The 20,573-nt window shown below is 41.5% G+C and overlaps 2 protein-coding genes across 2 annotated transcripts; both read left to right on the top strand.

Annotated features, from left to right (window-relative positions):
• The first annotated feature begins 5,769 nt into the window (after positions 1 to 5,769).
• On the top strand, positions 5,770 to 8,510 carry LOC115007973 (uncharacterized). The gene is made up of 3 exons (XM_029431164.1): positions 5,770 to 5,863; positions 5,961 to 6,043; positions 8,051 to 8,510. The coding sequence occupies exons 1-3, from the start codon at positions 5,792 to 5,794 to the stop codon at positions 8,508 to 8,510; spliced, it is 615 nt and encodes a 204-aa protein (XP_029287024.1). The 5' UTR covers positions 5,770 to 5,791.
• A 281-nt stretch (positions 8,511 to 8,791) lies between these two features.
• Positions 8,792 to 15,832, top strand: LOC115013924 (snaclec 3-like). The gene is made up of 8 exons (XM_029440530.1): positions 8,792 to 8,887; positions 9,681 to 9,806; positions 10,087 to 10,186; positions 11,449 to 11,517; positions 12,032 to 12,123; positions 12,850 to 12,975; positions 15,367 to 15,466; positions 15,695 to 15,832. The coding sequence occupies exons 1-8, from the start codon at positions 8,804 to 8,806 to the stop codon at positions 15,787 to 15,789; spliced, it is 792 nt and encodes a 263-aa protein (XP_029296390.1). The 5' UTR covers positions 8,792 to 8,803; the 3' UTR covers positions 15,790 to 15,832.
• Positions 15,833 to 20,573: the final 4,741 nt, after the last annotated feature.

Genomic DNA, 20,573 nt, shown 5'->3' with positions numbered 1-20,573 from the left:
CGCTCTCTCTCTCTCTCTGTCTCTCTCTGTATCTCTTCTCTCTCCTCTCTGTCTCTCGCTCTGTCTCTCTCTGTCTGTCTCTCTCTATCGCTCTATCTCTTCTCTGTCTGTCTGTCTGTCTGTCTGTCGGTCTGTCTCTCTCTCTCTCTTTCTCTCTCTCCGCCCTCTCTCTCTCTCTGTCTCCCTCTCTCCTATCTGTCTCTCTCTCTCTCGCTCTCCTGTCTCTCTCTGTCTCTCTCCTGTCTTCTCTGTCTCTCTCCTGTCTCTCTCTCGCTTTCTCTCTCTGTCTCTCTCTGTCTCTCTCTCTGTCCTCTCTCTCTGTCTCCCTCTCTCTCTCTCCCCTCTCTCTCTCCTCCTCGCTCATCTGTCTCTCGTCTTTCTTCTCTCGCTCGCTCTCTCTCCTCTCTCATCATCTCTCTCTCTCTCTCTCTCTGTCTCTCTCTCTGTCCATCTCTCTCTCTGTCTCTCTCTCTCTCTCTATCTCTCTCTATGTCTCTCTCTCTTATCTCTCTCTCTGTCTCTCTCTCTTCTCTTCTCTCTCTCTGTCCTCCTCTCTCTCTCTCGGTCTCTTCTCTCTCTCTCTCTGTCTCCCTCTCTATCTCCCTCTCTCTCCCTCTCTCTCTCTCTCTCTCTGTCTCATCTCTCCTCCTCTCTCTCTCTCTCTTTCTCTCTCATCTCTTGTCTCTCTCTCCTGTCTCTCTCTCTCCTCTGTCTCTCTCTATGTATCTATCTCTCTCTTTCTATCTCTCTGTATTCTCTCTCTCTCCTCTGTCTCTTCCTGTCTCTCTCGTCCTCTCTCCTCTCATCTTCTCTGTCCTCTCTCTCTCTGTCTCTCTCTATGTCCTCTCTCTCTCTTCTCTCTCTCCCTCTGTCTCTCTCTCTCTCTTGTCCTCTATCTCTCCTGTATTCCTCTGTCTCTCTATTTCTCTCTCTCTCTCTGTGTCTCTCATCCTTCTCTCTTCTATCTCTCTGTCCTCTCTCCTCTCTCTCTCTCCTCTGTTCTCTCTCTCTCTCTGTCTCTCTCTCTGTCTCTAATCTCTATCTATCTGTCCTCTCTCTCTCTGTCTCTCTCTCTGTCTCTCAGCTCTCTATCTCCTGTCTATCTCTCTGTCTCTATCTCTTGTCTTCTCCTGTCTCTATCTCCTTCTCTAGCTCTCTGCTCTGTCTCTCTCTCTCTCCTCTCTGTCTCTGCTCTCCTCTCTCTCTATCTCTCTTCTGTGTCTTCTCTCTCTTCTCTATCTCTATCTGTGTCTCTCTCTCTCTCTCTCTCTCTCTCTCTCTCTCTCTCTCTCTCCTCTCTGTCTCTCTGTATCTATCTCTCTCTTATATCTCTCTGTCTCTCTGTCTCTCTCATCTCTCTGTCTCTCTCTCTCACCTCTCTCTTCTGTCTCTCTCTCCCTTATCCTCTCTCTCTCTCTCTCTCTCTCTCTCTCTCTCTCTCTGTGTCTATTCTCTTCCTCTCTCTCTCTCTCTCTCTGTGTCTCTCTCACTACCTCTCTCATCTCCTCTCTCTCCTACATCTCTCTCTACTTCTCTCCATCTATCTCTCCTCTCTATATATATGTCTCTATATATCTATCTCTATCTCTAGTCCCCTCTCTCAGAGGGGACAGTCTCTCCTCTGAGCAGCACGACAGCATCACAACCTGTGTGTGAGTTTGATCATCTTTTGTATGTATAAACTCAGCTCCTTCTTGCAAGAATATTAATTAAAACTCTTGTTCAATGCTCCCTGCAGGTGCAGCTCGTATGGGCAGCACCTTGGTTATCCTCCTGGTGGCCTTGAGAAAAATAATGTGGTTTCGAGCCCCTTTAAAAACCACAGCAGCCTGTCTGGCCGAGACATGTGGGTGGGGGCCCTGCTGGGGCTCAGGCGCAGAGTCTTTGTGCCCATAGTCAGAAACCTGCCACAAACCCCAGAGGAGGGCGAGGTCAACAGAGGAGATCAGGCAGGGGTGCAGGCCCCAATGATGAGGCTGCCCTGGGAGGTCGTTGACAGGCATGTCGGAACGCCATTGGTCATCAGAACATATAAATGTGGTGGGGCATTCATCTTGTTGTCATGGGTTTGTTGCCATTCATACATCACCAGCACGTGCTGGGGGCAGAAGAGACAGCCCCTCTGCAGTGTACCGTATACATCACCAGGGTGGATGAAGTCACTGCTGGTTCAAGGTGAAAAGGGAGCAGCAGACATGGGCGTGGACTCGAATGACCTCTCTGAGGGCAGTCCACATCCCCGAGTGTAGAACACAGGGCAGGCGACCTGCTAAGGACGGGAATTTTTATCAAAGTCAAGATTCATTTCCCTCGTAGGCCAGACTCCTTCCAAGTCAGGACGTTCAGAGGCTAGGCCAGACTCCTTCCTAGCATTCAGAGAACACACATTGCAACACTACTAGTGAGAAGAAACAGATGTTTTTTTTGTGTTTAACTTCTAGCAGGAATATTGATTTTGTATTCCTCAACAATATAAACCGATTCAAAACAACAAGGTTATATTGAGAATAAGTAATAAAATCAGATTATTATTAGAGATTTAAACAATTATTGAGTTATTAACTTACAAAATATATAATTAATATGCTCTTCTTATTTTACCTCACTGATCATAACACAGTTCATTCAAACACAACAGAAACTAAATTAAACTCATTGAAAACCGTCTTTTTCCACTCTTTCTGCAAACACCAACTTTTGTCAAACTAAAGCCTACATTTACAGCAGTACTATGTGAAACTGCGCCGGCTCTTCATGCCATTTTCTGCGCTCGCTCTCTGCTGTGAGGTGAAATAACTGAGGACAGGAAATGCAATGTGCACACTGGATTGTGAGTGTTTTAGCAGCGCTGAGGATACACACATGCATCATTCAAAAGCCTTTGAACAAAGGACTCATTCATCTGTAGAATTTGAAGGATCCTCAATATTGAAGCAGTCCTTAGGTGGGATTTGATGACCTGGCATCCTGGAAATTCAGCTGTTTAAGAATCCTTCCCCATCGCTTCTCCTGGGAGAGTGGCAGTTACACCCGGGTGTAGTGACCCAAATCTAGGCTTGAAAGGGGATAGCCCATGTCGATCTTTTTGCATCCATGGAAACGACCAATTGCCTGGAATGGTTCTCCCTCATGGGTCAGGGGGGCTGTTCTGGCCTCCATGATCTGTCACAAGAATGGCCGACAGGCTTGTGATATGCTTTCTCCAACCCGAGCGCCCTGCACTCGTGGGTCTGGCCTCTGCAGAGTCCATCTTTCAACAGTTAGACGAGACTGTCCGCAAGACATTGAGCAACGTTAGAGCTCCATCTACTCAAACCTTTTACTCCCAAAGGTGGAGAATCTTTTCAGGCTGGTGTTTGAGCATGAATGTTGACCCAGCCTGTACCGGTGGCCAGCCGTGGGGTCGGCATCCTTTAGTGTGCTCATTTCTGGGGTTAGGGTACATAATTGTAAAGGTTGAGCTCAAAAAGTAATTTAAAACAAACCTTGTGCATTTCTAAACCACCTAAACTCTTAGATTAAGTTTGAAATGCAAAATATTAATAGCCACGTTACACTTAAAATAATTGTCTTGATTCGGCTTCTTTTTGCCAACGTCTCCTCTCGCGCTAACGTTTGGTGGCCTGGCTGTTAACGTTGACTCGCAAATCAGTTTGGCATTTCGGGCTATCCTACAGTTAACTAATATAACGTTTTGTTGGAGTGAGATGGCCAAGCAGGTTCATTCACACACACACACACACACACGCACACACAAAACAAACAGTGCTGTGCTGAAACAACAGCAGGCAAAAGCCACATGTATCTCAGCCAATCGTTTTTGCTATTTTTCTAGGGGGATAGATGTGTATTTAAATTTGTCTGACCGGACAGATGTGTATTTAAATACACATCTGTCTACTGAAGGGCAGAAAGTTTGATCATAATTAAAAACTAGAAATTATGAATGCAAAAGCAACAGTTACATTTGCAGAGTGCTGCATGGTTTGAAATGAATCCAGCTGTGTGTCACGGCTCTTTTCAAATCAAATCAAATCAAATTTATTTGTATAGCCCAATATCACAAATTATGCATTTGTCTCAGTGTGCTTTACAGACTGTACAGGTTTACGACATCCTCTGTCCTTAGACCCTCGCATCGCACAAGGAAAAACTTCCTAAAAGAAACCCCAAAATTAAAGGGGAAAAAATGGAAGAAACCTCAGGGAGAGCAACTGAGGAGGGATCCCTCTCCCAGGACGGACAGACGTGCAATAGATGTCGTGTGTACAGGATAAACAACATAGTACAAATACAACATTTGACAGAAATTATGTTGTGTTGGAAAAAAAAGAAATAGAAAGTATGTAAACACTACGGTGCCGAAAACACTTCCATATAGGATACACCAGTGTTTCCTCGCTCATAGCTCCTCCGGCAAGCCTCCTCGCTCCTCCAGATGCATTTCAGGAATTGAAAAGTCCTTCAAGATCGATTTCCGGGTCAGAAGCCGGAGGAGTGAGGAGAGGAGAGGAGAGGAAAAGGCTCAATATCAATAAGAAAGGCCCTCTGCTTGTGTGTGCATGTGATTCACCTGTAGCCCAGTGTCAATTGAGATCTACATGTTTTATAGGCCGGTCAGACAAATTTGTATTAATAACAGATCACATAACTCTGCAATGTTGGACATGAACCTGCTCATGTTTTTGTTGAACGTGGAACTGAATATATCCGTTTGCAACTTGTGAATGTCCTTAACTAGCGGGTGGTGGACAGTAACTCTTAATGAATAAACTGAGTGTAAACATAAATTTAGTCAATGCAGGCTATATGCATTATGGGAGGTAATAAAGATATTTAAACACAGGGCTAAACAGTTTGTAAAGATATTAGCTGGTGAACATAGCCAGAACTCTTTTTCTTGTTTGTGGAGTACTGAACCGAATAAAATAAGTTTAACATAACAATTTCAAAGGTTATACCATGTCAGTACTTTGTTTACAGCTGGTTTACACTGGCCCAAACTGGCCCAAACATCAATCAATGCAGTTTTAAACACTGATCAGAGTGGTGAAACTGAACCAAAACAGTAAAGTGGCAGGCCGTAACACCAAAACAATGTACTGAAAGATAAAGTGCTCCTTTGTGGAGGTGAGCTGCAGAGCCACATAAGTACAACACCTTTCAATTTACACAATCATTTCATCTATGGTTTACAGAAACAATATGGATTAGTTCAGCTTTAAACGGCTGTTGCAGATTTAAACTTTTGGCTTTTCATTGGCAACGTTATTTTAAGAAATATTTGACGTTTATTCCAAGACTCATTAATCACTATTGTATCTACATTAAATACAGCAAATGCGGTAAATAACATCAGGTGGATAAGCAGCTTCAAGGATACGCTGCCTGACTTTATTTGTGACCTTCACTGACTGATTAGCAGCCCTCTTATTTAATTTCCCATCAACCAAAATCAGCAGGTGCTACTTTAGGTTACTGACTAACGTCATCCCCTAGAAACAAAAAGTCATCCTAAAACACTTCATGCAACCCTCTAATGTTTTGTCATTGGTGCTCATCTATTATTCATCTCAAATCCCAGGTTTGGGTTTCTTCCCTGGCTGTTTAACTTCCTGGAACAAAATACAGCATTTAAAGTGATGCAATCAACACTGAAATGCATTTAGTTTCCAACAGCTTCTGGGAACTACTTGAACAAACAATGATAAATTGAGATCTGAATGCAGACGTGCTGATTAGTTTATCACATGCATGTTAAGTACACATCAAATGGGAACGTGTTAACGTGATGTGGGACTATAAAGCCCAGAACAGTTTGAGATCTCCCTGCCGAAGACCATCTCTCCTTCACCAGAACCAGGTAAGCTTTGTTGCTGCCTTCTTGGACTCATCAGAACCATAATGAGGGTTGAAGTGAATTTTAAGTGCTGAGAGTTGAACTTTTACTTTATTGGCAGGAACACGTCATTCATCACCATGAAGACATCACCTGTCCTCTGTGTCCTCCTGGGTGTTGTCTTCTCTGTCAGGGCTGCATCAGGTACGTAAATTGGAACTCACTGGTCACATTAATGCAACAGCAGCACATGGTTACAAACACACAGTGACCTTACATTCATGTCTTGTTCCACCTTCTTATCTGCACAGTAGCAAATTATTATTTTTAATTTCTTATGAATAAAGAAAATAAAATCCCTGTAATAAACCACTGTGGATAAGCCAATGTAAGTGATTGAGGAGATTTTACTCATATCGGATCTGTCACTAAGAAATGATCCCCCCCTTGCATTATTTACATCAGGGGTGGGGAACCTTTTCCTATCAAGGGCCATTTTATTTCAATATTCCTTCGAGGGCCATACTAATTATTGAACTCATAACCTCTTCAAAATGTTAAGACGCAGCCCTTTCATTTCATTTTTCTTTTATGATGTATCTTTCTGTTTTATCAGAAATCAACAATTCTTTATTCGTCCCACAACGGAGACATTTATCTTGTTACAGCAAAAGAACATATGCAGTAAAAAGGCAGTAAACGATAATTAAATAGAATAAAAAAATAATATAAGTACCAAGTGGTTGATAGAAAATAAAGTGAATATTGCACATGGCAGTGATAATTGCACAGCAGTGGTGGAACAGTCTGTTCTTGGTGTGGTGGTCTACCTCTCTATCTTTCCATGTTTGTATGTTCTACTCTGGAGAGAGCTGCTTGTTGGGCCAAACTCCGCCGAAGAGCGTTATCTTTATCCAAACGCACTCGTCCTTTCAGCTCGTGCAGTTTGGCATGTTTCGTGCTGTAATGATGCTAAAGATTATTTTTCATCACCGCAAGCGTGTCTGCACAAACTAGACACACTGGCCTTTTACTTCCACACATAAATAATCGTTCGTCCATTTCTCCTGGAAAGTTCGACATTCCGCATCCACCTTTCTCTGTTTTACACTCGCCATGCTGCGTTCACTGATGTCAACGACCATCTTGTTTAATATTGAAGTTTATTGACATGACGTGACCATGTCAATAAACACGTTCCGACACGTTCCGCTCGTGTTGTGTTCAAGGACCCTGACCTTGGCCAGTCGGTCGGCGGTTTTATACTATTGTTGTCTAGATTTCTCTTCTTTTTTTTTTTCGTGGATATTTTTGCATGTGTTTATGAATGACTTCGAGGGCCAGATCAAATGGTCTCGGGGGCCGTAGGCTGGAGGTTTCCCACCCCTGATTTACATTATTAATATCCAGCAAAAAAGCTTCACATACAGCATGTGAATTAAATAAGATTCTCAACTTAATGTCTTGTTCTTCTGCTTGTACACGTGCAGTCTCTGCTAAACCAAGCAGCAACCACCGGGTCTGAAAGGTGAAGCGAATAGCCTTAAACTTGCTTTCTCTTTAATATCCAGCAGGGGGCGACTCCTCTGGTTACAAAAAGAAGTCCATTTGTATAGAAGTCTATGAGAAAATGTCCCGACTTCTCACTTGATTTATTACGTCAGTAAACATTTTCCTAATCAGTTTATGCTCTCAATCTCTAGTTTCAAGTCTTCTTCAATACAGCATTATATAGCACTTTGGGTTTTATTTATTCAAATGAAAAGTGCACTCATAAATACAATTTATTATTATTATTATTATTATTATTATTATTATTATTATTATTAGTAGCATGATTCATCATTTTAATAAATTATGGTCCCATTTAGAGTAAAATAGACGATAAAGCAGAGTATGCTTAATGTGTGGCTACCTTGTGATTGACAGGTGACAACGACAGCGTTGTCCAGTCGGAGGTTGTCCGTGATTTCATTTTAGAACTTTAACTCTTTCACACTGTGTTTCCAGTCCATGAAAGTTAAAGTTAGTAACATTTTTGTACTTTTCAGAGCCGGATGGTGCTAATGTTAACTTAACTATACTAATATTGGTTACATTTATCTTTTAATCCGCTAAAAGGCATGTTGATTTGTGGCAGATAAGATTTTGAGGTTTTTACATGATGACCTTGTTTTTTTATAATACAGGGTTTGATTGTTTTCTTCACAGTGCCTCCTTCTGTAGAGGCTGTCACTGTTACAACTGTCGGCCCTGTGACGGTTACAGGGCTTTACAACGACACTACTGCCACATTCACCACTCGTCCAAGTTCACCGTACCCTACAGTCACATTAACTCCCAATATTTCTCCTTCATCAACAACAACAACAACCGTTACTACCGTCAGCCCTGTGACAGTTACAGGGCTTTACAACGACACTACTGCCACATTCACCACTCGTCCAAGTTCACCATACCCTACAGTCACATCAACTCCCAATATTTCTCCTTCATCAACAACACAACAACAACCGTTACTACCGTCAGCCTTGTGACAGTTACAGGGCTTTACAACGACACTACTGCCACATTCACCACTCGTCCAAGTTCACCGTACCCTACAGTCACATCAACTCCCAATATTTCTCCTTCATCAACACAACAACCGTTACTACCGTCAGCCCTGTGACAGTTACAGGGCTTTACAACGACACTACTGCCACATTCACCACTCGTCCAAGTTCACCGTACCCTACAGTCACATCAACTCCCAATATTTCTCCTTCATCAACAACAACAACAACAACCGTTACTACCGTCAGCCCTGTGACAGTTACAGGGCTTTACAACGACACTACTGCCACATTCACCACTCTTCCAAGTTCACCGTACCCGACAGTCACATCAACTCCCAATATTTCTCCATCAACAACAAATCAAACACCAAACCCTGCTACACAAGCTCCTCCCTCACCGAGCCAGATGATGTGTCCTGATGGATGGGTGGTGTTCCTGGGACAATGCTACTACTTTGTGGATTACAGCATGACCTGGCCTCAGGCTCAGGTAAACACAAGACTACAGCAACAAACACTCTCTGTATAAAACATCATGGTTAATCATGGCTATTATTATCTGCATTTATTTCTGCTATGGCAAATACTACTTATTTTCCATTATCCTTGAGCAAGGCACCGGACCCCCACACTGCTCCCCAGGTGGTGTGTAGTAGCTGCTCACTGCTCTTAACACTAAATGCAGAGTCTAAACTTCACGTCCAAAAAATGTGAATGAACTTTGAGTCATCATCTGTTCTTTGTATTGTTGAGCTGATGAGCTCATATTTAACATTCCGTAAGTAACAGGCAATATGTTTGAGGTAAACTCTCCTCAGGACTCACAAAGTGTCAGTGCTGGCCATTGTTGTCATGACATGGTCATCTGTAATGTATCATAATGTATTCTTTGTGATCCCATCCTGTAAGTGCCCCATGCGCCCAGGTGAGCCCGTTAACTAACTTTGCCCAGCCACTGTCTAATATTCAGCTAATCCAAACATGGACTTTGTAGGTATAGTTGAGGCTGGCCCAGCAGACAGCAAGTTGCTAGTGACCCCACCTGTCACTCAAAGTGGCCACGCCTCTAATAACGTGTAACGTTAAGCCTTAATATAATTTAAAGGGTGAGGTAAAAGTTTGTTTCCTGAATGCGAGGACGATACATTGTTTGAATTTTCCAAAAAGACAAAACTCAAATGGTTCAGAAATTGTAAACAAATGTCATGTTGTGAAAATGTCATTAAATTATTGGCCACTTTAATGTCTGTTTTTTGGCCCTCTGTCCTCTTCTCCTCCACCAGTCAAACTGTGCCGTGCTTGAGTCCATGTTGGTCTCCGTCCACAGCGCTCAGGAGTACGGTTTCCTCCAACGACTCACCAAATATAATGGAAATCAAAACGTTTGGCTGGGTGGTTTCTACCTACAGGTATAAAGCATATCACAAAGAAATGTTATTAGCTAACTGTGGTAGTAATCTGCAGCACCACACATAAACAAAGGCACGAGGGACACGTTTGTGGGATTATTGTTATTTGCTAACACAGGAAACAAAGAGAAGTTTAACACCAGGACGTAAAGTTGAAAAAGGGTTTCCCCTTTGTGTGTTTTTACTGTTTAATTAATGATATGATGTTTTTGATTGTTATTTTAAACTAGACTCCACTGTGCTACAATGCAATGATGATCATATTGTGCTTCCCCTCCAGGACCAGTGGTTATGGATTGATGGTTCCTGGTTCTACAGCAACACCTGGAGCAGCCAATCCCAGGACAGCAGCAACCCCTGCCTAATGCTCAATACTTATGGTAAGAAAACACACACACACACACACACACACACACACACACACACACACACACACACACACACACACACACACACACATGAAGGTCTAGGGACCCTAATAATATAGTGTATAAGTCTTACTGACTACAGCAGTGAGTGCCAGTAGAAAGCAGAATCCATCAGAAACCTTCGTACCTCACCCGTTTTGATTTGAACACACTTTTGCCCACATGTTAACCTATATGAGAGAGTTTTGAACATGTTTTGTTTAATCAGAACAACAAATTGGACGTCCGTACAATTGATGTTGAGTCTGTAGTTGGTCCTGAAATGGGCGTTGTAAACTATCTATAGTTGCCAGATGTTTTATTGTTCCCCCGATGCAATCACATGGTCCTTTGCCATGAGCAAAGAAGTTCCACTCTGCTTCCATACCTAAGGAACTGTACAACATGCCTTTGCAAGATATGGAACGCAGCAACAGACAGAACATGCCGGCCGACTTCAAATGAGATGAGCAAAGCTTCATCAGGACCAGAGATCATCACACCTTCGCACTACACCTTTTTGCTAAGTTGGGCTTTCTTATTATGTAATATCCTTTAAATGTTCAGTTTTTCAGTCGTGATGATGTAAAAAATGTAAATAATATTTGAGGTGAATCAGCAAATCATAGACAACATTAAGGATTCATTTGTGAGACCTTCCTGCCGTATACTCAGAAGTGATAGCAGCCACAACATGAACAACTTCAAGAGATGTAAAGAAATGTCTCAACTATAACTTATTAGAAAAGGAAAAAAATAATCTGAATTTACACATGCTTGCTAATTATGGATACAAATTATTTTTGCATTATTTATTTAAGTACTGAAATTGTGGATAAACTTGTTTTGTTAGCCTTCTGATAATCAGAGGACCATACTGCTTGTATTTCCATTTATATTTGAAGAAGATATCTGTGGCTTTAGGAGGAGTAGTCGTCCAATATGGGTCAACTTTGAAGGTCACTCTGGCTGGTCAAACCGTTCGAACGCTCTCTCATAAGGTTAACAAGTAGGAAATAAAACATAGGGGGTTTGGTTGGTTAGAAAGTAATTGATTTCTGATGGAATGCTCCAATAGTGACTCTGGGAATGATTAAGCTCATCACACACATGGACTTAAACATGGAGGAGAAATCAAAGCTTTGTGTGAGTTCAGGCATCTTTTATCTGCACAGTTACATAACGCTCTGCTCCATTATTCACGTGGCCTTTTTCTAATCTTCTCTTCGCCACAGAGGCATGGAGCAATTCCCCATGCAACGCTGTTGGCTATTCCTCCATCTGTGTGAAGAACTCCAATGTTTGTAAGTCAATTTATTCCTTTGCATGACAGAAAAACATAAAAGGAAGATTAATAGTGAAGTTCCAATGTAAAAGAAGATACAGTTAGAATAAGACTGAAGCTTACATGTACATTGTACTTTTTACAAACTACCGTTAAACACACGTGTGTCCTTACTTTGCCAAGGTATTCATGACAGTGACGAGATTTAATGCCCTGAAAGTTCTGTTAGTTATCACAACAGCCTGAAACTATTTACTTTGAGATTCCACTCACACATGTGCTCAGTTCAGCTCTTTGGCTTCTGGCTCTAATGGACAATTGTATTAAATCACATCAAGTAAATGAAGTATGTGAGTTCTCTCTGCTATGGGAGGCTTTTTGTAACACATCTGCAGAGAAGTAGCCACCAGCAGTAGAGAAGGAAAAGAAAGACAAGCTATCATAGGTGAAAAGGTCATGACGCTGATTTGAAACCACAGGATGATTGTAAAATGTAAAACATGTTTAATTTCCTTTTTGTTTGATTTTCACAGCACAAGCCATGTTGTGTCCTGAAGGCTGGGTGGGGTTCAAAGGCCGCTGTTACTACAACAACTTGGAGACTCTGAGCTGGCCTGAAGCTGATGTAAATACAATATAACTGCACTTAATGTGTGTTCATATGGTTAACATGCAGTCACATGTTCAATCAAGCTCAAATATAAACAGGTACATTGTCATTTGCGGTCATAATATTCACATTAACAAGCAGGACAGATGATCTGACACAAACCTTTTTCAGTTCTTCAAAGCTGGTTTAAATATACGTGGATCTGTCCACAGAGTAACATGTCCTTAAGCTCAAACCTGCATCAGTACCAACCTACTTTTAAGCTTACCAACTTACTCAAGTTGAACCCCAAACATTATGTTATTTTCGAAGAACCAAGTTAGCTGGATGAAGGACAATGATCAGCTGACTGGATTAGTTAAGAGACTGTTGAAGAGTCCTTGCAACTTAGATATCACATGAAACAAGAACAATGAGTTGAAGAAGTAAAGACTTTCAGCTTTCATTTAAGATGTATACACATCCACCTCACATGAGATGATTATGTAGTGTAGTCTTTGTTGCTTCCTCTGCCCCTGTGTGTCAGTTTTTGCAGTACTATCCCTACTATCACCATTTCTCTTCTCCTCCCACAATCTCACATCTCATCACTCTCCTTCCTCATTCATCCTTGTCTTCAACTTTCCCCTCTCTCCCTCTTTATTGTGTCTACCCCTTCCCTGGCATTGGTTTCACCTCTTTGTCTCCATTTCCTGCTCTATTCTGCGCTTCATCCTTCTCTGTCTTCTTCCTCTCCACCAGGCTCACTGTGCTGGTCTCGAGGCCAGTCTGGTCTCCGTCCACAGCCTTGAGGAGTATTCATTCCTCTACCAGAACAACGCTGGGAATGAATTATCTCCAACCTGGCTGGGGGGATTCTACTTTGAGGTGAGATCACAAAGCAATACATTAAGCATTACGATGTTCTGTGTTGATATTGGTCCTCCAGATGGTCTTTCTTGGGTTCACTTTCTTTCCCAAGGACACTTAGACATGTGGGCCGAACCATCAACCTTCTGAAAAGTGGACGACTCCTGAGCCACATGGCTGTGGTCCTCTGAATTCTGGAAGACATCAGATGTAAAGCTAGGGGTATTAGGGGGCGATGGTGTATCTGAGTTTTCATAATTGATACCACTCTCATATCTGTGCTTAATGTACCGTTATCATAAGGGCTCAAAGTACTCCCCAAGACACACACACACACACACACACACACACACACACACACACACACACACACACACACACACACACACACACACACACACAGACACACACACACACACATCAGTTATGATGTGTGCACATATTTCCAGATGGTCTTCCTTGGGTTCACTTTCTGGCACCAAAGTTAAAAAATATGCCTCCTAAAACCCCTATAGGTATGCAATTAACAGGTTGTGCTGCAGCCATTTACTGCTTTTGGTTTTGGAATTAACTTTTAAAATGTAGAACATTGCAGTGATAATAGGCTCTCACCTTTTTGTGAGTGTGTGTGTGTGTATGACACGCTCCACCTGTAGTCGGTGTTACGAGGCCAACAAGGGCAAACACGCTACAACGACGCAAAAACAATTCCATTAGGAGAAACGTGCTGCAGCTCCAGAAACGTTCTGCAGCTCCAGAAACGTTCTGCAGATCCAGAAACGTTCTGCAGCTCCTGAAACGTACTGCAGCTCCTGAAACGTGCTGCAGCTCCAGAAACGTTCTGCAGCTCCTGAAACGTACTGCAGCTCCAGAAACGTTCTGCAGCTCCTGAAACGTACTGCAGCTCCTGAAACGTTCTGCAGCTCCTGAAACGTTCTGCAACGTTCTGCAGCTCCTGAAACGTTCTGCAGCTCCTGAAACGTACTGCAGCTCCTGAAACGTTCTGCAGCTCCTGAAACGTTCTGCAGCTCCTGAAACGTTCTGCAGCTCCTGAAACGTTCTGCAGCTCCTGAAACGTACTGCAGCTCCTGAAACGTACTGCAGCTCCTGAAACGTTCTGCAGCTCCTGAAACGTTCTGCAACGTTCTGCAGCTCCTGAAACGTTACTGCAGCTCCTGAAACATACTGCAGCTCCTGAAACGTTCTGCAGCTCCTGAAACGTGCGGCAGCTCCAGAAACGTTCTGCAGCTCCTGAAACGTACTGCAGCTCCTGAAACATACTGCAGCTCCTGAAACGTTCTGCAGCTCCTGAAACATACTGCAGCTCCTGAAACGTTCTGCAGCTCCTGAAACGTGCGGCAGCTCCAGAAACGTTCTGCAGCTCCAGAAATGTTCTGCAGCTCCAGAAACGTTCTGCAGCTCCTGAAACGTTCTGCAGCTCCTGAAACGTGCTGCAGAAAGCCAAAAAAATATACAAGGGACGCAAAGTCAAAAACACAGAAACCCCGAAAAGAAATGCGTGTATTTCGTTACATTATTTGAATTGGCTGACTAATAATAAGTAAAAAGCCAATGCAAGGACTGTGTTTGAAATCCCATGATGACGCACTGCATACTACATTCTCAATCTGTGCGTACTGCACACTGCCGACTAAACTAGTGATTAAGTATCAGAAGAATGTTCACTCTGAAGTAAACTCAAGCAATACGTCTTTCTTACATCACATCTCCATCACGGAATTACTGGTCCTCGCATTGAAAAATGATTTATTACAAATGTAAATCAACATTACTTATTCCACTAATTAATATTTCTTCAGTAATATTTTAAGGCAATTATTTTTTGTTGAGTATGTCCAGTAAGCTCACGTCTCATACTTAGAAATTATTGCTGATCGAGTACACATCCGGATATTTCTTCAAAAATCTACATCGCCTACTATGCAGTTGGAACACACTACATACTCAATTTTATGTAATAATTGGTATAATTAGGATGTTAGTATGCAACTTTTAACCCATGATTCATATCAGCTCTGTGCATCACTTTTTAGTGTCCCCTGGAAACAGTTTTGTCGTCGTGTGCTCCTTGCAGCACATTCCTGTATTTGGTTGTGTTTTCTGTATTTGCAGCGCACTGAGCTCTCACAGCCACTGTATGTTGTATGTTGTGTGTCAAACCTTCTTATGTCACTCTCAGCAAGAAAACAAATAAGCCTGTTTCCAGACATTTAAAATAATCCTTTAAGTATTAAATTATTTGATCGAAAATCCAATATGTGTATGATTTTAAAAGACGTTACTTATGTTGCTAGTATCAAAGGAAACTCCCCCACTACACCAAATGTTATCTGGATCATCTTATTTAAAGGTCTTGTTGAAAGATAATATTTCACTGTCCCTCTCCAGGACCAGTGGATGTGGCTCGATGGTTCTTCGTTTTATGAGGGATTTTTTACTCAGATGTCTCCGGACAGTACCTACCCATGCCTTGCAACATTAAACACCGGTAAGAAACACACTTACACACTTGGTGGTTTCTCAAAACAATCTCAGTTTCATCCAATCAAATCAAATCCTGCTCATTTTTTCAATCACATTTCAGTTTAAAGCACTTAAACTGTTGGTTTATGGTGTTGAGAGAAATAAGGACTTGTTTTATGATCAAACACAATTTTTGCAAAAAAGAAAACCTACTTTTCAACTTCAGTAACTCTCTCTCCTTCTGTCTTCACAGATGGTTGGACCAATTGGGGCTGTGATCAAAGCTTACCTTCCTTTTGTGTGAAGAATGCGGTTGAATCTGGGAATCCCACAGGACAGACCGAGTAACAAAATATTGATGTATTCTTACCAAAATGGAAAAGTATCTGTGTTCTCTTAACTTCCCGAACAAATTAAAGAATCATATATTATCCCAGACTTTCAGGGTGGTTATTCTTTTCATTATATCATGTAGTTGTATGTGTAACAAAGGGTTCTTATCTGTAACCCAAGCTGCTCTGCCATAATACAACAGACATACAGTGCCCTCCAAAGTTATTGGTTCCCCTTTAGTAAAGAGGAGCAAAACAGGCTGTAAAATGTCTTTTATCGTTTATCGTCTTGGCCTCAAAATATTCACACAAATCTGACCTTTTCACTGAAGTAAAATTATTGAAAAAAAGTTGACTTTAAATAAATATTTTTCTCCAAAACATGTGTGCCACAATTATTGGCACTCCTTCATTTAATATTTTGTGCAGCCTCCTTTTGTCCGGATGACAGCTCTGAGTCTTCTCCTGTGATGCCTGATGAGGTTGGTGAACACATGGCACGGGATCTGAGACACTTCTTCCACAAACAATCTCCAGATCCTTCAGATTCAGAGGTTGACGCTTGTGGACTCTCCTCTTCTGCTCATCCCACAAAATTTCTATAGGATTTAGGTCCGGGGACTGTGATGGCCATAGCAAAACCTTTATGCTGTGGTCAGTAAACCATTGTTGTGTAGATTTTGAGGTGTGCTTTGGATCATTGTCCTGCTGGAAGGTCCAACCATAGCCCATTGTAAGCTTCCGGGCAGAGGCTGTTAGGTTTTCATTTAATATCTGCTGGTATTTGATAGAATCCATGATACCATGTATCCTAACAGGATGTCCAGGGCCTTTGAAAGAAAAACAGCCCCACAACATCTAAGATCCACCACCTTACTTCACAGTGTGTATGAGGAGCTTTTCTGTAAGGCTATCTTTCTGTCTACGCCAAACCCATCTTTGATGTTTGTTGCCAAAAAGCTCTATTTTGGTCTCATCTGACCATTTAACCCCGTCCCAATCAAAGTCCCAGTAACATTTGGCAAACTGTAGGCGCTTTAGTTTGTTGTTAATTGACAGCAATGGCTTTTTTCTGGCAACCCTCCCAAACAACTTGTGTTGATGTCGGTGGCGTCTGATGGTCGTTTTGGAGACTTTCTGACTCCAAGACTCAACTAAGCTCTGCAATTCTCCAGCTGTGATCCTTGGAGATTCTCCTCACGGTGTGTGGCGTCAATATACACACACGTCCTCTTCCAGGCTGATTCTTAACATCTCCTGTTGCTTTAAACTTCTTTATTATTGCCCTGATAGTGGAAATGGGCATTTTCAACTGTTTCAAGATTTTCACTGTGTTCTCGGGTCTTTCCCATAGTGAAGGATGAAAAAGAGAATGTTGGCCTGTGTCACCTCATATTAATACCCCAGTGAAACAGGAAGTCATGGTTGACCACTTAAGAGTTCCTAATCAAACAGGTGAACCTAAAGATGTAAGATATGAAATATGGAAATATACTTCAGTTAGATTTTTATCATAGGATTTTCTAGGGGTGCCAATAATTGTGGCACACATGTTTTGGAAAAAAAAATATTTATTTAAAGTCAACTTTTTTTTTTCTTTCAATAATTTTACTTCAGTGAAAAGGTCAGGTTTTTGAGAATATTTTGAATGAAAGGCCAAGACGATAAACGATGAAAGACATTTTATAGCCCGTTTTGCTCCTTTTTACAAAAGGGGTGCCAATAACTTTGGAGGGCACTGTACATCTACCCAGCGTTGCCAGATAAATTATAATTATTATATTTGCACGATCATTTTGCCCTCTGTACAATGTAGCCTGAGATCAATTTGTGACGCTTACAAATATTAGTAGGTTTTATTTTGTTCCGTTTAATTTCAATGTATTTCCGGTTATTAAAACAATATTCTATGTCTGTGTTTACGCTTCTCATTAGGTGACTTCTTTCCAGCCAATCACGCCTGATGTAAGCTAAATCTGGCAACTTTCCAAATGTGTTGGTGATTTTTTTTGTCAAAAGCGACTAGGGACAAATCTAGCAACTTTTTATTTTGACAAGTGATGGCCTATTTCAATGGAAAAAACCCCACAAAAAAACAAAACAAGAATCAACAGAAGAAAATAATTCTAAACATATTTAGGGTGTTTTTTTACACACTTTTTGTCTCTCCCACGACGTTATTCCTCTCTCCTACAGCGTCCATTACAATTACATGCAAATGGTCAATTATGCAAATTGGCGATGGCGTCATTTAGCGACTGCTAGCGGCTTTTTGGACAGCCAATAGCTACTTCCATCACTGAGGACTTGGCAACACTGGATCGTAGTTAGATCGAGTTTGCAAGAGAGAGAGAGCGCTACAATGCTTCGTCCATGTGACATAACAGTAGAGAAAAGCAATATGGGTAGAAAGGCGTCTCAAAGACTAATTTAACTCTGTTTTGTAAAATAACACATTTACATTGATTTGTTTTCATGGTTATGACTCACGTATGATACCTTTCCTCAATACAATGATTTTTAGACTGTTTCTATTCCCCATCTGGCAACACTGCAGCTGATCATTAAGAAACTACGTTAGATGAACTTGTTCACCTAAACACTAGCTTGAGAGGAGCAGCTAAAAGTCTGGACGTTGTGCTGATATTCTTTAGGAAACATCCAAAGAAAGATGACGATGATGGACCGTTGACATTAACTCACTCATTCCTTCTGATAGCGACAGCGCCGCCATCTTTGGACGATATCGTGTTTTGTTTAGCTTTTTACTAAAATATAAACATGTTTTAGTTGTTTGATCAGAGCGCTGTCCTTCACTAAGGCCAGGGGTGACTGTGCATTTTTACAGCCACGTGGTCTTGTAAGAACCTCACGCACTGATCAGGATCAACTCCAGAACGCCGACATACATACTAAGTACAGGGACAGTCTCCATGGAGCAACTCAGGGTTAAGTGCCTTGCTCAGGAGTACACTGGTGTTTTGTTTGGAAGGCGTACCACTAGGCCATTAGGCCACCACCACCATTTAAGAGCGTCTCTTGTAGCCTCTCTGATCCAACCAACAAGTGGAAAAAAGGAAACATCTGCAAAAAGGGAACAACATGTTATGTTGGCTGCATTCTATCTCCACACATTCAAGCACATCTTATTAATCCTATAATACAGGGAAATAAAAATAAGAAATCTGAGTCATAATATTCAGTGTGTTCCAGTCTGAAACACACACACATGTAGCGATGATTTGTGTCATCTGACTTCTTATCATCATAAACATGTCTGTAATGAATAACTGAATGCTTTGTATTTTACACAGGGAGTCGCAGTCTTTTTTTAAACAAAATGGCTTTCATTGCCATGGAGACCATCCTGCCTGTTACTTTAAATGTTGCTTTTCACAATATGGATTAATACTCTGTTATCTAATAATTGTTATTTTTTCTATGTTTCTAATGTAATGGGGTTCTGTCATTTTGAGAGTTTATTGACTTATTTGCTTTTGCATTTTTTCAACATTGTTTGTTTGTACTCTGCATGAGCTCAGAGGAGCTGAAGTGTGCAGTGTTCCTCTCTGACCAGTTGGGGGAACTATGCGGCCACTGCAGTTATGATGTGGAGGCTAAACTACAGGAGCAAAGCATACACAGTATATGTATATTTGTATGCCAACCGCCAAATGTTGTGTGATGTCTGTCTGTCTTTTTGACTTTTCTCTTGCCATTAAATTCAAATGGCTTTATTGGCAGGATTTAAAACTGTACATTTAGCCATGTTTACATGTTGGAAAGTTTATATTAATTACACTGCATTAACATCAATATAATGGACTTAAATACATAAAGTCATACAGGTCAAAGGTTGGTTGGAAGAATACTAACAGGAAACAAATCAAAACTAATGACAAGGTGCAGGCCACTTTCACTGTCCCTCAGTTTACGGCCGGCAGCAGCGTAGACTGCAGTGGCACTGCTCATTTCTCTTCCTCTGAGAGCTGTAGAAAACCTTTGATTCTTAACTACGTTTAAAACAACATATATTTCCCCAATGTTTTTGTATTTGTCACATTCCTTGAGGAGACGCAGCTCTGTTTGAGGCTCACTGAGCTGCAGTGAGAGCACAGCCCTTACAGGGTTTCCTGTGTCGCCCCTTTTCAATGGCTGTGCTCACTCAGTCTGTGCTTTGTTAACGCTTTAATTGTAAATCAGAAACCAGTAACTCAAATAATCAGCAAGGGTTTACATTTGTTTTTGTTTCCCAACAGTTGATGTAGTTTTGTTTTTACTGTGTTGTAATTAGTTTGAGTCTCATTTATAGTATGTTCTGTTCATATGATCAACCTGTCTCTATTATCTGGCTATGTACCACAATCACTGCTGTAATAAAACCACTTCTTAAAAAGCCTAGTCTTGATCCAGAGGTTTTAGCCAACTATAGGCTGATATCTAACGTTCCCTTTCTCGCTAAAATCCTTGAGAAAGCAGTTGCAAAACAATTGTGTGATTTTCTACACAACAATAGTTTATTTGAGGTTTTTCAATCTGGATTTAGAGTTCATCATAGCACAGAGACGGCACTGGGGAAAGTTACCAATGACCTTCTATTGGAATCAGACAAAGGACTTGTCTCTGTTCTTGTCTTGTTAGACCTCGGTGCTGCTTTCGACACCGTTGACCTTGACATTTTACTACAGAGAAGTCCACAACAGCAGTGTAAAAAGGACAACTTGTGGTTTTACGGGCCACAAAGGTTTGCTTTGTATTTAGTGTGGAGACATGAGAGATGCAGATCTGCTCATATAACTC

The sequence above is a fragment of the Cottoperca gobio genome, chromosome 1, assembly GCF_900634415.1.
Source record: "Cottoperca gobio chromosome 1, fCotGob3.1, whole genome shotgun sequence".
Taxonomy (NCBI): Eukaryota; Metazoa; Chordata; class Actinopteri; order Perciformes; family Bovichtidae; genus Cottoperca; species Cottoperca gobio.
This window is presented reverse-complemented; position numbering and strand designations above follow the sequence as displayed.

Excerpts from the sequence above, each read along its gene's own strand:
- LOC115007973 (XM_029431164.1), top strand. The coding sequence starts at position 5,792 with ATGTGGGACTATAAAGCCCAGAACAGTTTGAGATCTCCCTGCCGAAGA. Across the intron at positions 5,864-5,960 it reads CTCTCCTTCACCAGAACCAG|GAACACGTCATTCATCACCA; the intron begins GTAAGCTTTGTT and ends CTTTATTGGCAG. Across the intron at positions 6,044-8,050 it reads CTCTGTCAGGGCTGCATCAG|TGCCTCCTTCTGTAGAGGCT; the intron begins GTACGTAAATTG and ends TTTTCTTCACAG.
- LOC115013924 (XM_029440530.1), top strand. The coding sequence starts at position 8,804 with ATGATGTGTCCTGATGGATGGGTGGTGTTCCTGGGACAATGCTACTAC. Across the intron at positions 10,187-11,448 it reads CCTAATGCTCAATACTTATG|AGGCATGGAGCAATTCCCCA; the intron begins GTAAGAAAACAC and ends TCTTCGCCACAG. Across the intron at positions 11,518-12,031 it reads TGTGAAGAACTCCAATGTTT|CACAAGCCATGTTGTGTCCT; the intron begins GTAAGTCAATTT and ends TGATTTTCACAG.